Here is a 16,341-nt window from a genome sequence, read left to right as displayed (position 1 = left end):
GTTTTCCTTACTTATTCAAACTGAATAGAAATTTTAAATGCAAGACTTGTTTTTACTCCCATTTTTTTCAGGTTAAAGTTAAAGATCTAAGACCTTTTTCTGCAATCAATAGATACACGTCTCTCTCTAATTGTTGGTTGCCAATTGGATGAAATACATGTTAGTGAGCACTTCTCCTTTTCTAAGATAATCCATCCACCTGACAGGTGTGGCATATCAAGATGCAGATTAAACAGCATCATTACTACACAGGTGTGCCTTGGGATGGTCACAATAAAAGGACACTCTAAAATGTGCAGTTTGAAAAGATATTTATTAGGATTTTATAAGACTAGCGTTACAGAAATGCATTTGTTGGTCACAGTCAGTATCTGGTGTGACATAATTTGTCTCACACAGTGCGACACATCTCCTTCACATAGAGTTGATCACATTGTTGATTGTGGCCTGTGGATTGTTGGCCCACTCCTCTTCAATGGCTGTGTGAAGTTGTTGGATATTGGCAGAAAGCGGAACACATTGTCATACACACCGATACAAAACATGTTTGGTGAGTATGCAGGCCATGTAACATGTTTTCAGCTTCTAAGAATTGTGTACAGATCTTTGCAACATGTAGCTATGCATTATCATGCTGGAACATGAGCAGCGGATGTATGGTATCTCTGTGCATACAAACTACCATCAGTGAAATGCACCTGTGTTTGTTGTCCGTATGTCAGCCCATACCATAACCCCACCGCTACCATGGAACACTCTCTGTTGGCCGTAGCAAACCGCATGCCTACACAATGCTGTACACACCATCTGCCATCTGCCCAGTACAGTTGTAAACCAGAATTCACCTGTGTAGAGAACACTTTTCCATAGTGCCAGATGCCATCAATGGTCAGCAGTTGCCCTCTCTTGGTCAAGACCCTGGTGAGGACGACGAACATGCAGTTGAGCTTCCCTGAGATGCTTATGGAGGTCCTGGGCTGGTGTGGTTACACATGGGCAGTTGAATGTACTGCCAAATTCACAGGGGATGTCTTATCGTCGTGAAGTGAGCATTCAGTTCATGGGCAACAGCTTTGGTGGACATTCCTGCAGTCCGCCTGCCAATGGCACACTCCATCTGTTGCTTTGTGTTGTTTGATAAACCTGCACATTTTAGAATGTCCATCTATTGTGACCACCCCAAGGCAAACCTGTGTAGTTATGATGCTGTTTAATCAGCATCTTGATATGATACACCTGTGAGGTGTGGTAAGGAGGAGTGCTCACTAACATGGATTTTACCAAATATTTGTGACCAAAATTTGAGAGAGATGTATCTCTTAAGTCCATAAGAAAATCTTAGATCTTCAATTTAAACCTATGAAAAATGGCAGCAAATACAGAAGTGGTTCACTGAATTTTCTGTTCTGTGTAATTTTATATGTAAGACAGGCTGAAATTATTTTTATGCTGTATTAGTAACTGTTTGATGGTGTTTTCTCACAGGACTTCTGCCAAAAGACTACCGCTCATTAAAAGCACAATATCTACAGGTGAGATTTAACGTGTCTGAGAATGGTTCATTACTTTTACTCACCATTTCGGGGATTCCTGTGTTCCCAGGGGATATCCAGATAACAGATATCCGGGCCAATTGTGCGCTGGTCATTGTTTACAATCTGATTAGCAACTAGAAACACGAACATAGATACTTTTTGTTGTAGGTCCAGATGTGATTTCAGCTAATCTCTATTAACAGATATCTGAACGTAGATAAAATAGAAAAATGCTGATTAAAAGTTAGTACTTCAGCAGATGATAGCCCTTGAGATAAAAGATTTCAGCTCAGCCAATGCGTTCCGCCTCTTTTACTCTCCACACTGACTGTTTACCTGCATGCAGCCAAAGCCTACTCAAACGTGATTTGACTTGGACTACAAAGGGAAACCAGTATGCTTCCAGTACCAAAATCTTGTCCAGTTGCCTTCAGATTCTTCATTCATATGCAGAAATCTGTTAATAGATTTTAGGTAACAAGTAAATACTCACTGAAGCATGAAACATGAATTAAACCTCAGTTGAAATTAGTAGTCAGTAATGCGCTAGGCCATTTGCTCCTGTTTGAGTAAGTTTTGCAAAAAATTCCTCATTTTAATGTTAACCCCAGTTAAAGAGCCACTGGTGTCAACCAAGCGCCAGGGGTGATAAATGAAGCCAATACAGGAGTGCTAAAAAACGCAGTTCTTTGAATGACCACTTGAGGCTGGCTGCAGAAGCCAATCAGTCCCCATAGATCTCTGTGTTAAAATGTCCAACTTTACAGCTGAAATAAACATGTTTACAGCCTGATACAAAAAAAAAAGGTTTTGTTCTCTAATTTCAGCATTAGTGACAACTATACAGGGGCTTAATTTTTCTATATCTCAATTGGTTACAGGCTTAGAATTAGGTATCAAACAATGTTCAAAACAGGATCGCTTCGTGGACTCATCCTTGGTTAGAGGTGCTCTTTGGACAGGGACACAAAATGCATAAAAAAAACACAGAAAAGTCCAAGGCACTCTCTTTAAATCTATAAAATGCCTTTATTCACATGGCATTGTCACAGTGACATTAAAAACCAAACTCCGACGCATTTCGGCATATAGCCTTCGTCAGGGAGTCAAACAGAGTTATGAGGAAACACCTTATTCTTTTGTAGTGGTGTTCCACCAATGAAAATCTTCCACCTGGTCCCAGTGACACAGAGAGAGTGTGGAAATCAGCCAACCTCTGTAAAGACCCACCTTAAAATAAGATAAAACTGAAGAAAAAGGGCAAAATCATCAGTATTGACAATCATCAGAGAAGTTAAAGGAACATGCAGCGATTTATACAATAACAGTGGTTGTCCAAACAAACAAATATTGACAACTTAGAAAAAATAATGAATTCAGATAAACACTGTAAAATCTAGGTCTTCATTAAGGCCAGGATGTCTGGTAGCCTGTAATTTGTGTATCCAAAAAGCTTCCCGTTGGTTCAATGTTTTTAGTCTGTCACCTTTACGTGTGGAGGATGGAATGTGGTCAATACCAAAGGCTTGTAAAGTGGATGGATTACTGTTATGGAAGTCCAAATAATGTTTTGCCATAGGGTATTACTTATTATTACATTACCAGTGCGGATGGCATATTTGTGTTCTGCAAACCTGTCTTGAAGATGTCTTTTTGTTCTTCCAATGTAGAACACTTTACAACTGGGACACTCCAACCTATAGATGACAAAAGTAGTTTTACAGTTTATGAAATGATTGATAGTGAACTCTTTCTGAGATAGGAAATCTATAAATGTTTTATAGATTTCTTTCCTTCGCCTTAATGAAGACCTAGATTTTACAGTGTTTATCTGAATTCATTATTTTTTCTAAGTTGTCAATATTTGTTTGTTTGGACAACCACTGTTATTTTATATATCGCTGCATGTTCCTTTGACTTCTCTGATGATTGTCAATACTGATGATTTTGCCCTTTTTCTTCAGTTTTATCTTATTTTAAGGTGGGTCTTTACAGAGGTTGGCTGATTTCCACACTCTCTCTGTGTCACTGGGACCAGGTGGAAGATTTTCATTGGTGGAACACCACTACAAAAGAATAAGGTGTTTCCTCATAACTCTGTTTGACTCCCTGACGAAGGCTATATGCCGAAATGCGTCGGAGTTTGGTTTTTAATGTCACTGTGACAATGCCATGTGAATAAAGGCATTTTATAGATTTAAAGAGAGTGCCTTGGACTTTTCTGTGTTTTTTGTTAGAATTAGGTATAATTGATTGACAGGCTGTCTGCAGATAGTGTCCTCAGCTTCTCAGTCAGATCCACCCCTCTAGCTCCTCCTGACACATCGGGGGCGGCTGTGGACCAGTAAATCAGAAGCTTTGCCTTCTGGCTCAGCTCTGTCTTCACCTTAACAGTCGGGTGCAGCGCCCACATCACTGCAAACACCATGCCAAATCGTTGACCCATCTCACGCCCCATTCTACACTCACTTGGAAACAAGACCCTGAGATACTTGAACTCTTTCTCTTGGGGCAGTAACTCAAAAGTGCACAAAGACTGAATGTAGTATGATAAGGAAAAACTCCATTTTTAGTGTGTAGTGAGCCTCGAGAACTCTTCCTCCAAATTCAAAGTTTCAGTTGTAAGTACAGATGGGTATTGTGGAACATTTTCTCTGCTTGACCTCATCAGAGCTATGGGGTGGACCACCTGCTCACATTTGCCAACCTGAGACAGTTAGGGCTGTTGGTGGAGCAACAGCAGGGAGAAACGCTGACCGTTATGGAGAGCAAAGTGGGCAAACTAGTTAACGACAAAACTGCAGGTAAAACAGGCTTCATTTTGTGTTTTTAACCTCATAATCACAGTCTGCGCTGTCTCTCTCCATATGCACAAGCCTGTCCAGTTATTTTAAAAATGTTAAAGGACAGATTTTCTCACTTTTCTTTTTTTATTTTGTTGTTCATCTTCAGGAAAACTGACGGATGCCTTTTCTTCTCTAGCCAAGAAGAGTAATTTCAGAGCCCTGAGCAGAAAGCTCAGTCTGGTATCATCAATCATCTTTACTATTGAGCTCTAAAAGTCATTTTCATCAAGTCACAGAATACCAGAATGGTGATTAATTTTTACCACACTGAACAGTTATTGTATTTTGCGCAAAGGTGCCAAAGTCAGATGCAGAGTATGACCTGCGTGTCCCACGAGACATGGCCTACATCTTCAGCGGCGCCTACGTCCCTTTGAGCTGCAAACTTATCGAGCAGGTGAGTATACCAGTAGGATTCATGTATTCCACAAGATCTGACTTCGTCTCTGTGTAGAAGATCGTGAGTCATGATGAAACTTTATTCTGGTGTGGTCATGTGCAGGTGTTGGAGCGAGATGGTTGGACGGGGCTTGAAGAAGTCGCCAGGCTGCTAAATGGTCATGAATTTGCTGTTACAGGTAAGTTTACAAGGAGATATTAATATTAAGTCCATTAACGTACCTGGGTGACTGTCAGTTTTCTGCAGTAATTTGAGGATATGTAACCAACAAACCCGTTTTTATGCCTCCACACCAGCAATAACCCTAGCTGGAGGAATTACGTTTTAGGGTCGCCCATTTGTCCTATTCTCAGGAACACCTTGAGTAAATTGTCTTAAATTTTGGCACAAATGTCCACTTGGACTCAAGAATAAACTGATCAGAATCTGTTGGTTCAAAGGTTCAATGGTCAAAGTCAGTGTGACCTCATAAAACGCAAGAATTCATACACTAATTATGACAGAACTTCACACAAATGTATAATAGGATATAATGAAGAAGTGATGACATTGAAGACCGTTAATAAACCGAAATAAAAATAAACCGGCCCACTTTGAATACATTTTCTGAATCTGTGTCATTTGGGTTTTGCCACTGCCCTGCCCTTTTAGGAGACCAGTGGCAGCCTTCAATCCATTCACTCCAATGGGAGAAGTGAACATGAGTACAGATTATGACCGTTTGCTTCACCCCACAGTGACTTAAGTAAACACTGGACCCTTCTAAACATTCTTACATTGAAGCGGTGTACCTACACCGGTCCAAGGAAATAATGGCCATGCATCATACAAATGTCTTTTAAAGTTCTATTTCCATCCTTGAATCCCCCACAGACACTGTGAAAATGTGTGCGCCTCTTGAACCATGCAGAATATTATTATTTGGGGCTGTGTGTACTTCCTTTGAAACCATGTTGGCTCTCTGTTCTGTAGCCATGATGGCGTTCTCTGCCGCCGTACTGCTTCAGCCCATAATGCCACCGGTGTGACCCCCCTGAACTCTAGTCATGTGACATAAAGAAGAATGCATTTTTCTTTAACTGACCAATTTTTTTAAAGGTGGTGAATTTTAAATAATTTTTAAATTAAAGTTACCTTTATAACTCCCTATTTCTTACATTTTTAATTAGTTTTTAATGACAATGAATTTTAATGTTAATGAAATTATGACAGAAAATATGAAAAGCATTTCAATTAAATTTCAGTAAAAAATGTCTCTCAAACAGGGACATGTGATATTCTCAGGGACAAAATTTGTCCCTTGATCTGACCTGATTTGTCTTACAGCTCCACAGATTGCTGTAAAACGCCGCAGTGCATTGATGAATGTGTCAGTTGTTAGCACTTCCAACATTTCGATATGGATTGCTCCAAAGGATAAGCAGGTTAATATAAGCCCATACCTTTTGTACTCTTTACCACCCTGCGTAGTGAGAAAGGGTCCAAAACAATCCATCCCACAGAAGGAAAATGGTTGTGAGAGATCAACACAGCTAGCAGGGAGATCTGCCATTTTTGCATCTTGTTGGTCTGCAAGCTCTCCTGCATTTGAAGCATTGTTTGATGTAGTTCACCACAACTTTGCTACCACCAACTACCCAGTAACCATTTGCTCTGAGCTCTTTGAGGGTCTGGCCTCTTCCTTGGTGCTGAGTTTTTTTCATGACTTCCCACCCTGAGAACACTATATTGCAAAATTAGGTCAAGCTGAAACAACTGATGGTTTTGTGGCAGTTTGCCATGACTCAGTATTTGTGTTTCCTCTTTTTGCTAGTTTTTCCGTTTCCTCTGTTTGCTAGTTTCTGGATCCGAGCAACAACATTCAGTGCTGTATGCCATCTTGAAAAAACGCTCAAATCTCCCCAATAAACTGTCCTCTTCAACTAGATTTGTTTGTAGTGCTTGTGTCGTTTTGCCTTCTGGATCTCCCACCTGTGGGAGCTCCAAAGCTGTGGAGTTCGTTTTGGTGTCGCAATCCCTCTTTCCCACAGGAATTTTGGTCCAGTAAGCCAAGTTTAACTAATCAACTCTGGCATCTTGAGGCCGTTGGAGGCGTGATCCGCTGGGTTTTGGTCAGTCTTGATATAGTACTATTGTGTTGGGTCTGTTGTTTCTCTGATTCTTTGTACTTGACTGGAAATGAAGATATGAACTCTTTGGGCTTCATTTTTAATGAATCTGTCCAAAAGTATTCTTGGTTGATTTTGAGCTCCAGCTCCTCCTTGAACATACTGCTGACTGCTGAAGAGACCACTGCAGCTGTTAACTCCAGTATGGTTACAACTTTGGTGGGTGCAATCCTTGCCTTACCTATGACTAAAGAGCAATGCACTTTGTCTTCTGTTACCACTCGGGTATATGAACACTGACCGTACCCATATTCCTTTGTAAGGAATATACCAAATATTCTCAGGACAGTTCTCTCTGTGTCTCCATCCTGACAGTCACCGTCCATGAACTTAATATGTCATCCTTGAATTTGGGATTTTTCTCAGATTTCCCTTTCAGCGGTGTTGCTGCAGGCTGACAGAAAATCACTGAATGAATTGAGTCAGTCTTTGGCCATTTATTCAGTTTGTCTCTTAATATCATACCCTTTGTTGGTGCTTTAAGTATAACACAGTTTGTTCTTGTCTTTTTTATGCAGCTTAAGTGGCCACAAAAGCCACACAATCCTGCTGTGAATTTCTGCAAGACTGTTTGAAACAGGGGCTCTCAACCTTTATAAACTTAAGGCCCACTTCTGATTGTTCAATACTTTCCAAGGGCGGCCTCCCCAAATAACATGATCAAAAAAAGAAGAAAAAATAAACTGGCCTGTAAATACATGATATGCCACTGTCAGCTGTTAATGTTGTGTTGTATTTAAGTGTCTCTGGAGCTTCGATGGTTTTGACATTTGACAGGATTTCACTACATTGAACACACAGTGTGCTTACAGTTCAGCATCACTAACTGCCATTATGGATCCAAATTTCATGTATTCAGGGTCACACTCCTTCATCACACACTGTGGAACTTTAACTGGTGCATGCTTGTTTCCCACATTACTTTACCATTTCAAAAACAGACTCTTTTTGGCACACTTCATCTGAGGGAATGTTAGTGAGCTAACAGTAGAATGGTTTGTTTCTACCAGATAATGTGTCATGATTGGCGTGATGATATTCAAATGTGACTGGTCAGTGAAATTATGTATTTTTATTTATGAGCACATATAGATATTAAAATAACTAGCTTTGTAAATTACAAAAAAAATTGATTTTTTATTTAATCTAACCACTACTCACTGGATGGCACTCACCCACTAGTGTGCCGCTGCCAATTGTTTGAGAATCGCTGGTTTAAAGCAGTGGATCCCAACTGGTCCAGTCACAGGGTCCAGATTTCTCCTTAGTCATTTATTCAAGGTCCTAACACTTTAATACATTCAGTGTCATGCTTGCGTGTCTTCAAGCTACTTTGCTGTGTCTATCTCAAGTAGCTGTCTGTTAGTCACTCACTCTACAACAGGAAATGTCACTTCAAAATAAAAGCTCTGTGACAGAAATTCACTGTACTAATAAAAGAATTAAGTGTGGTTTTTTACAAACACATTTTTAGGTCACTTGCTGTCCATTCAGAATGGACTCACGACCCACCTTTGGACCACGACCGACCATTTGGGAACCACTGGTGGGTTAGCATGCTACCTTAATTTTGTGAAAACAAACGTTTTCTCGCATGCACCCACAGTAAACAAAGAATCCAAAAAAGGTGAACATGCTAAATGTGTTGAAGTAAATGGGAACCATGATTAACAACAGCAGGATTATATCAAAATGGCCTCTTACAAACTCTCACACAACTCCTGCAGTATGATCCAAATCTCTTTTATTCACTTTTCCCAAACATGCATTTTCACTATACACATTACAATTTAAAACACACCAATACAAACACTTTCATGCTTGGCCTGGGCATACCTGGGCACACACGTGCATTTGAACTCTGCTTAAGCGGAGCTCATATACACGCGCATGCTGAGTTAGCTCAGGGTACGCTAGTCACACGCGCAAGTGTGTTATATTCTAAATGTTTTGAATAGATTAATGCTTGAAGTTTTGTATCTCATTAGGCAGCAGTGGAGCTGATTTAAAAGTCAGGAACGATGCTCAGCGCATCATCCTCGTCATGTTCCTCGGTGGCTGCACCTTTTCTGAGATTTCAGCCCTGCGGTTCCTCGGCAGAGAGAGAGGTAAACATGGGCTGGATGCTGATGTTACAGGAGAATAACATTCATGCACTTTCACTGATATTCACCAGTACTGTTTTGGTGCCATAACTCCTGGAAATTAGCCAACATCCAAAGGAAGAAAACATCTCATGTTACTTTCAGCAACAATAGTTATTCAAAACTAGGTTTTACACCCTTATGTATTTGTGTAAGACAAAAAAAATTAAACCAACTTACATTCAGTAGCTGTGAAGTATGTGTACAGCGTGGCTGGGCTTTAAAGGAAATGATCATTTGGAATTCAGTTAGTCAGAACATGTTATCCTGGATTTGTGGAGAAAACTGTTTTTCACAACCGCAAAACTATATTGAAACATCTTATTACAAACTCTTTCACAACTTGTGCAGTATGATCCAAGTCTCATTTATCCAGTGGTAGGCTCAGTTCTGGAAACTGCAATGCATTACTAACGCCTTATTTCCACTTATGTATATGTACGGAGATGAGTCAACCGGAAGTCCATTCATTGCTATGGGAATCTCCGTGACATCTGATATGCCTGCAAAACTCCTACCCTCTGTAATATTTCGGTCTGGAATTTGCCTCGAGTATGTTAAAAAAAAATCAAACTTTTGCGGTGGATTTCAGAGAGACTGTATGGCAGTGTGCTAGCTTAGCTAACAGGCTGCTAACTAGCTCACAGGCTAGCCTTCAATTCACTTGCCTGTGTTGATTTTCAAGAGAATTGTATGATGAAAAAGAACTTGTTCTCTAGCTAGTTTTAAGATGTTTTGTATCTGAGTAATATTATTCTGCTAAAATATAGTTATACATGATATACAGTCAGTTTATCATTATCAGTTTGATATGAAATAGGGTCAGATTTATCAGTCTGATATGATATACAGTCATCTTTATCAGTTTGATATGAAAGTGCAGGCATATGATCCATTCAGCCATTCATACATTTTTTTTTTTACTTCGTTTTAGCATTTTACTTCATTTTACAGCTGATCAAAAGACTAGGTTACACTAACAACAGACATTGATAAACTGGAAGTGTACAAATGCCATGAATTCCTTTTCATAAAGCAACCTGGATTTCTTTTGTAACTTATGTCCTTGTTGCTTTGTGTCAGAAGACCAAGAAGAAGAAGAAGTAGGTTCAAAATGATATTAATAAACATTATTCTTTTCTGTTTTCAGGTTATAAATTCATTGTGGTAACAACTGCAATAACAAACAGTTCAAGACTCATTGAGGCATTGCTAGACAACCGTGTATGAAGTCTGTCACCACATCATCATGGACAGATACTGAGACATTCCTGCAGCCACTTGTCATGCATTCCCTTGAGCAAACTGATGTCAACAGATGGAAAATGTTCACTTCTGCTCTGTCTGACAATGAAGGCACTGTAAAGATGTATAAAGCTAATACATGTTTTTAACACACTTGTTGCTTCTTTACTTTATTTGTAGTTTTGCGGAGGTGAAATGTAAGTTTGTAAGTACAGATTTGAGGTACTTTACTTGAGTATTTCCATTTTAAGCTAATGTTACTTGATACTCCACTCCATTACATCTCAGAGGGAAATACTATACCTTTTACTACACTATATTTGTCTGACAATTTTAGTTACTGTACAGATTACAGTTTTTACCCCCTTCCTACACAAAACCACCTATCTCCAGATGTGTTGATGGTGAATGTTTGTGATAAATTGAAAGATGAGGTGTTCCTTTATGTGTTGAGAAATTTTTCCTTCTTAAGCTTAATTAACTCTTAAAAACCCTCTTGGATCAGTTGGAAAATACATGGTCCCCACAGGACAGCCACGCAATGATTTTATAGATTATGATGCATTACTGTAGATTAAACTACCCAACAGTATATAAAGGTGAGCACATCCTTAAACATCTATAGCGGTAAAATGACAAGCACACTTGAATGTAAGGTTTCGAGTAAGCAGAGTATTTTCAGTGTGGTATTATTATTTTACTGCAGTAAAAGGATCTAAATACTTGTGCCACCACTGGTCTGCCGCATAGATTGTAAAAATAAGGTCTGCCTTGAATTTTTAAGTCTATTATTAACAACAGCGCTGTTGTTACATCAAGTGTCAAACTGCTGCAGAACATTGCCACACCCTCCATGACACCAGAATGTTTGTTTTTAGTCACGAGTTCTTCGGCGGTGGGCGGTTGATTCATAATTAACTGCCGAAGCTCCCGGCAGCCGGCATTGGTTTCATACAGCATTCGCACCAACAGAAGGAGCCAATCACAGAACAGATCACCGCTGACTGCGTATTTTGAACTGTGTACAAACGGACAGGACTGAGAACAGGCAATGAGGTGATGCTTCGCTCCTCTCTGTTAAGAGTTTTGGTTGGTTGAAGATATCCAGAAATAATCGCGACAAAGAGGAATTTTAAGATGAGAAAGAGGTAAGGTTAAAACTTTCTTTAACGATAAAGTCAGTTTATTTAACATAACGTTATGTATGAGTTAAATTCGATAGCAAGTTGATCAGATTACATTAACATTAGCTAACGCCAATGTCGGCTAACTCGTTCGGATGAGTGAATTCTGTGTCTTCTTTGGTTTAAATTAAATGTCTTTTGAAACGATTTATCGATAACCGAGTAGTGGTCGTCCCTGTAGCGAGGTGCTGGCAGCAGAGGCTGTGTCATGCCTGAATAAAGCCCTGTGCCACCTGAAGGACATCTGGGAGGAAATCGGTATCCCCGAGGATCAGAGACTGCAGAGAACTAATGTTGTCAAGAACCACATAAAGGTGAGAGACATCAGCAGTATGTGTCTACAGTAGCCTTTTTTTTGTTTGGCTGAGAAGCTCTGGGAGTATTCTCAGAATTATTTATTTATTTATTTATTTATTTAAGTTAGAAGCGACAGTGCACATTAATGAACATTTGCATGTAAATATGCGGGATTATAGCCCCTGACTAATTTTCATCCGTAGTCCCTTGGCAGGTTGATTTTACAAAGTAGTAAAAACGTTAGAAGAAAGGAAAGGAAGAAAAACGTGATAGTGAATACGTTAGATCACCAAGGACAAAAGGAGAAAAAAATTCATACTTTATAAGAGAAAACATAATAACATGGTGTACAAACTGGGGCCATTGATTTGAATGCCTGTTTGTAATACGGCCTCTGGTTTATTGGCAAGTAGTTTTCACCTAATACAACGAATGTGTTTTGGTGTTTTTATGCATAAGAATTTCAGGGTTCCCAGGGTCATAGATAACCAAGAAAAAAACGTGATGGAATTTCACAATCACAATTCCAGGCCAGGAAAAGCAATGGGATTGGTAAAATCATTGACAGTTTTGGAAAAGTCATGGAATTTTGTTGTGTGTAATGAAATTGTTATAGTAGCCTTTTGTGAATAACCTTCCATGTAATGTAACATAACAGCAACTTTATTTTCTGTAGCTGTCAATGTAACGTACCTCTAATATGCGTCGCTGTGTGACGTTTTGTTTATCATCACATATGCCTACATGTGTTCACTTTCTCCCAGCTTTCCATTTCACCCTTTATGTATGCCCACCAGCTGAAATTATGTTCCAATAGAGTTTAGGTCGAGTTTTGCAAAAAAAAAAAAAAATTAATGGAAATTTTGTCCATGAAATGTGTGGGACCCCGGTAGTTAATATAGTAAGAGAAAATAAAACAAAACATAAAGCCACTACTGCAAAGTCAAGAAACATAAATATAGAATGAAAACATTTACATTTAGCCTAAAGATGTGTCTCAGACGCGTGTTAAGGTGTTACATACCTTTTTAAGGCTTCTTGACATGTTTTGGCGGAAACTTCCGCCTTCCTCAGAAGTGTCACTTGGTGGTGGTTGTGACGCGTCTTTATCAGCTGATCTGTCAATCAGCTGATGTTAGGGAGGATGACCATCCTGTCAGTTTTGTCAAAACTGAAGTTTCTGCCGAAACATGTCAAGAAGCCTAAAAAAGCTAATGTAACACCTTAACACTTGTCTGAGATAAAAGATCAACTAAAGTGAAGGTCAGTAACATGACAGGGTTTAAAGGGAGCATTTCAGAGAGGCAGATTCTCTCAGAAGTAAAGATGGGCAGAGGTTCACCATCCTGCAAAAAACTGTCTAAAATTTGTGGAACAATTTCAAAAAATAACACTTTGAATATCCCACCATCTACAGTACATGATATCATCAAAAGAGTCAGAGAATCTGGAGAAATCTCTGTTCGCGAGGGGTGAGGCTGAAGGTCAATACTGGATCCTTGAGATCTTCGGGCCCTCGGGCAGCACTGCATTAGAAATAAAACAAATGCAAGGTAAAGTTGTATCATGCAAAGAAGAAACCATATGTGAACACTATCCAGAAACACCACCATCTTCTCTGGGCCAAAGCTCATTTAAAATGGTCTGAGGCAAAATGGAAAACTGTTCTGTGGTCAGATAAATCAAAGTTCTTTTTGGAAACCACGAACACCGTGTCCTTATCAGTGCAAGCTTCAAAAGCCTGCATCTCTGATGGTATGGGGTTGCATTAGTGCCTATGTCGTGGGCAGCTTTCACATCTGGAAAGGCACTATCAATGCTGAAAAGTACATAGAGGTTTTAGAGCAACATATGCTCCCATCCAAATGACGTGTCTTTCAGGGAAGGCCTTGCATATTTCAGCAAGACAATGCTAAACCCCATACCGCATCATCACAACAGCATTGCTTCACAGTAGAAGAGTCCCGGTGCTGGACTGGCCTGTTTTATTTTGTTTTTTATTTCCTCCAACTACAGGCTTTCATTTCCTTCTTGTTATCAGCATTAGGACTAATCAGAGTGATGGCTCATTCATCACAAATGTGAAGTGATGTGTGAATGATTAATCAATCATCAGTTAACCTCAGGTGCATTAAGTTTGTCTTTTTATTACTACAGCCACAGCAGGCTATTTCTATTCAAATTATTACTGTTGCATTTACAATCCAATGCTAGATTAATAACGCTAATACCAAACTTTCTTATTTTCACTTGAGGCAGCAGTGAGACAATGAGGAAGCTCCACAAATTGTCGAAGGAAAAACTGCAAGATAAAAGGATGTAATAATGTTATGCAGCAATTAACATGTCACGTATACCTCAGTTGACGTGCTTTGTGCTTACTTCCTGCTGTGTTTGCAGACATAAGTAGTACATAGTGTATATTAATAAGGACTGGTACTAATAAAGCAGCATTTTTTTTAACACCTGTGTCTGTAGCAGGGGCCAGTATTAATGAATAATAGATTAACAACATGGCTGAAACTAGATATATGGTTGCAACCTAGTAGCTGGATACTGGTAAGAATTTCAATACCCAGAAAATATATGGAATACTGATTTATTTTTTATGTGTCCATCAGAACTTACTAGATATGATGATCAAAGAAGAGGAATCTCTGAAGAAGAGGCTCATAAACAGCATTCAGATATGCAGGACAGAAATGGAGAAACTCTGCCTGGAGCTTCAACTGCCTGTGTTTGAGGTAACAGCAACTGTAACATCTTCAATGTTAAAAGCACTGTTACAGCACAGCTTGAGAAACCCTTTGTAAAGTGACTTTGTTGTTATCTCCTCTGTGTGTTCAGGAGGAGAATGGGATCAGCATGCTGCAGCAGGAGAAGAACATCCGCACACAGGTGGAGGCTCTAATGAAGGAGAAGACTCAGCGGAAGCAGCAGCTGAAGGTCCTTCTGGAGCAGGACCAGGACCTGTGTGATGTCCTGTGCTCCATGCCTTATGGCATCGCTCCAGACTCTGTCCCCACACCGGATCAACTGAAGAGCTTCAGCCAGCATATTGTTAACCAGAACGCAGAGAAGGTGGGAGCTTGCTGCTCAGATGTTTTGCCTGCATGAAAAGACAAGCAAATTTCTGCCAGGGTTGCAGGTTAAACTGTAGGTGAAGGTGGCAGATGGGCACCAACTGTACTTGGAAATTGTTTGTTTCTTTGTTTTTTGTCTGTGCAGCACAGTAATCATCAGAGTCTCTGTAAGGTGAAAGCCTCATTTTAGCAATTTACTTAGTTGATGTGCTCCCCTAGGTTGATAAAATTCAAACCCCACCTTTTTAAAGTATTTTTTTTTTTTTTTTTATGAAACCATAAAAAGAAGAAAAATTAGTGGGTGCTCTCAGGTAAACTCCAGGTAAACACAAGGTGCTCTTGAAGTTGAATATTAACTGTTCAAAATATATATTTTTTTATCTGACTAGTGATATCCATCCATCCACTATCTGTAACATCTAATCAAATTCAGAGTCATAAGCAACTAATATTTAAGAAAAAAAGAACTTAAAGTCTGGGTTTCAACAGAAGGTCCACGAACTCCAGAGGGTCCTCAGAGTTACTTAAAATGATTTAATTCAAATAAAATTTTAAGAAATTATATAATTAAAATATGTCTGAAAATGCACATTAATATGAATTCAACATTCAGATTCAGAATACTTTATTAGTCCCAGAAGGGCAATTCATTTTTACAGTCATATCAGGAAAGATAAATCAACCTATTCATTAAAAAATAATACTAATAATTTACAGTACTCAACGTTAATGTAAGTAGTAGGCTAACTGTTACAAGGGGTGGGGGGGAATCAATACAGCCTAGTATAGCAATATTTTTGTGTGGCAAAATCGTATTGATGCACAGATGCCAAGTATTGACTTTTTTATTATATAAATTATTAATATTACATATACAAAGGTAACTTTTAGTAGCCCTCTAGAATAATAAAATCAATTGCTTTTCAGTCCACTAGATACATTTAGCTGCTACAAGAAGCGCTGAAGTGAGATGAACAGACTGAAAACTTTATCTTATTTGATAAAACAGATGTTGACAAAGTTTCCTTTTAAAACATAATTTACACATGTAAAAGGGTAATAAATCGCAATACATGTTATCACAATATGTTACCGCAATAGGCCGTGTATCATAACGTGTTTAAAATCACAATAATATTGTTTTGTGACTTAAGTATTGTGATAATGTTGAATCGTGGCGCCTCTGGTGATTCCCTCTCCTGTTACCTAAGAATGCTTGTGCAATCATGTGAGCTAGCCATAGACTGTAAAAATACTTGATGTAGCTACCGTGATGCCACCCATTGGTTTGTGGACTTCTGCTTTGAAACCTTGATTTTGGCATTTTTGCTGTCGCCATCTTGATTTTTGGAGCCAGAAGTGACCATATGGATTAGAGGCTGGAACTGTGGAGGAGTGGAGGAGCGAGGGGTGGGTCTGAGTGCAGTGATGCCACACAG

General features: G+C 39.2%; 2 protein-coding genes across 11 annotated transcripts in view; both read left to right on the top strand.

Annotated features, from left to right (window-relative positions):
- Positions 1 to 10,491, top strand: part of vps33b (VPS33B late endosome and lysosome associated) — a 40,234-nt gene extending 29,743 nt beyond the window's left edge. For 4 of the 5 annotated variants that reach the window (XM_049603003.1, XM_049603027.1, XM_049603018.1 and 1 more), the window contains 7 exons: positions 1,486 to 1,532; positions 4,207 to 4,339; positions 4,488 to 4,561; positions 4,677 to 4,778; positions 4,884 to 4,959; positions 8,938 to 9,057; positions 10,244 to 10,491. In XM_049603003.1, the coding sequence (XP_049458960.1) occupies positions 1,486 to 1,532; positions 4,207 to 4,339; positions 4,488 to 4,561; positions 4,677 to 4,778; positions 4,884 to 4,959; positions 8,938 to 9,057; positions 10,244 to 10,323 (632 nt within the window). In that variant the 3' untranslated portion in view covers positions 10,324 to 10,491. The other variant, XM_049603010.1, reaches the window with a different exon arrangement.
- A 128-nt stretch (positions 10,492 to 10,619) lies between these two features.
- Positions 10,620 to 16,341, top strand: part of prc1b (protein regulator of cytokinesis 1b) — a 42,738-nt gene continuing 37,016 nt past the window's right edge. For 5 of the 6 annotated variants that reach the window (XR_007451625.1, XR_007451626.1, XM_049603059.1 and 2 more), the window contains exons 1-4: positions 10,620 to 11,486; positions 11,704 to 11,836; positions 14,441 to 14,563; positions 14,667 to 14,900. Coding sequence is in view for 4 of the 6 variants with exons in the window: in XM_049603059.1 (XP_049459016.1) it covers positions 11,476 to 11,486; positions 11,704 to 11,836; positions 14,441 to 14,563; positions 14,667 to 14,900 (501 nt within the window). In the remaining 2 variants the exon portion in view is untranslated. Of the gene's footprint in view, positions 11,487 to 11,703; positions 11,837 to 11,867; positions 13,373 to 14,440; positions 14,564 to 14,666; positions 14,901 to 16,341 lie in introns of those variants that run through there. The other variant, XM_049603063.1, reaches the window with a different exon arrangement.

Source organism: Epinephelus fuscoguttatus, linkage group LG2 (assembly GCF_011397635.1).
Source record: "Epinephelus fuscoguttatus linkage group LG2, E.fuscoguttatus.final_Chr_v1".
NCBI classification, from domain to species: domain Eukaryota; kingdom Metazoa; phylum Chordata; class Actinopteri; order Perciformes; family Serranidae; genus Epinephelus; species Epinephelus fuscoguttatus.
Note: the sequence above shows the minus strand (reverse complement) of the source record. Positions and strands in the feature narration are given on the sequence as shown.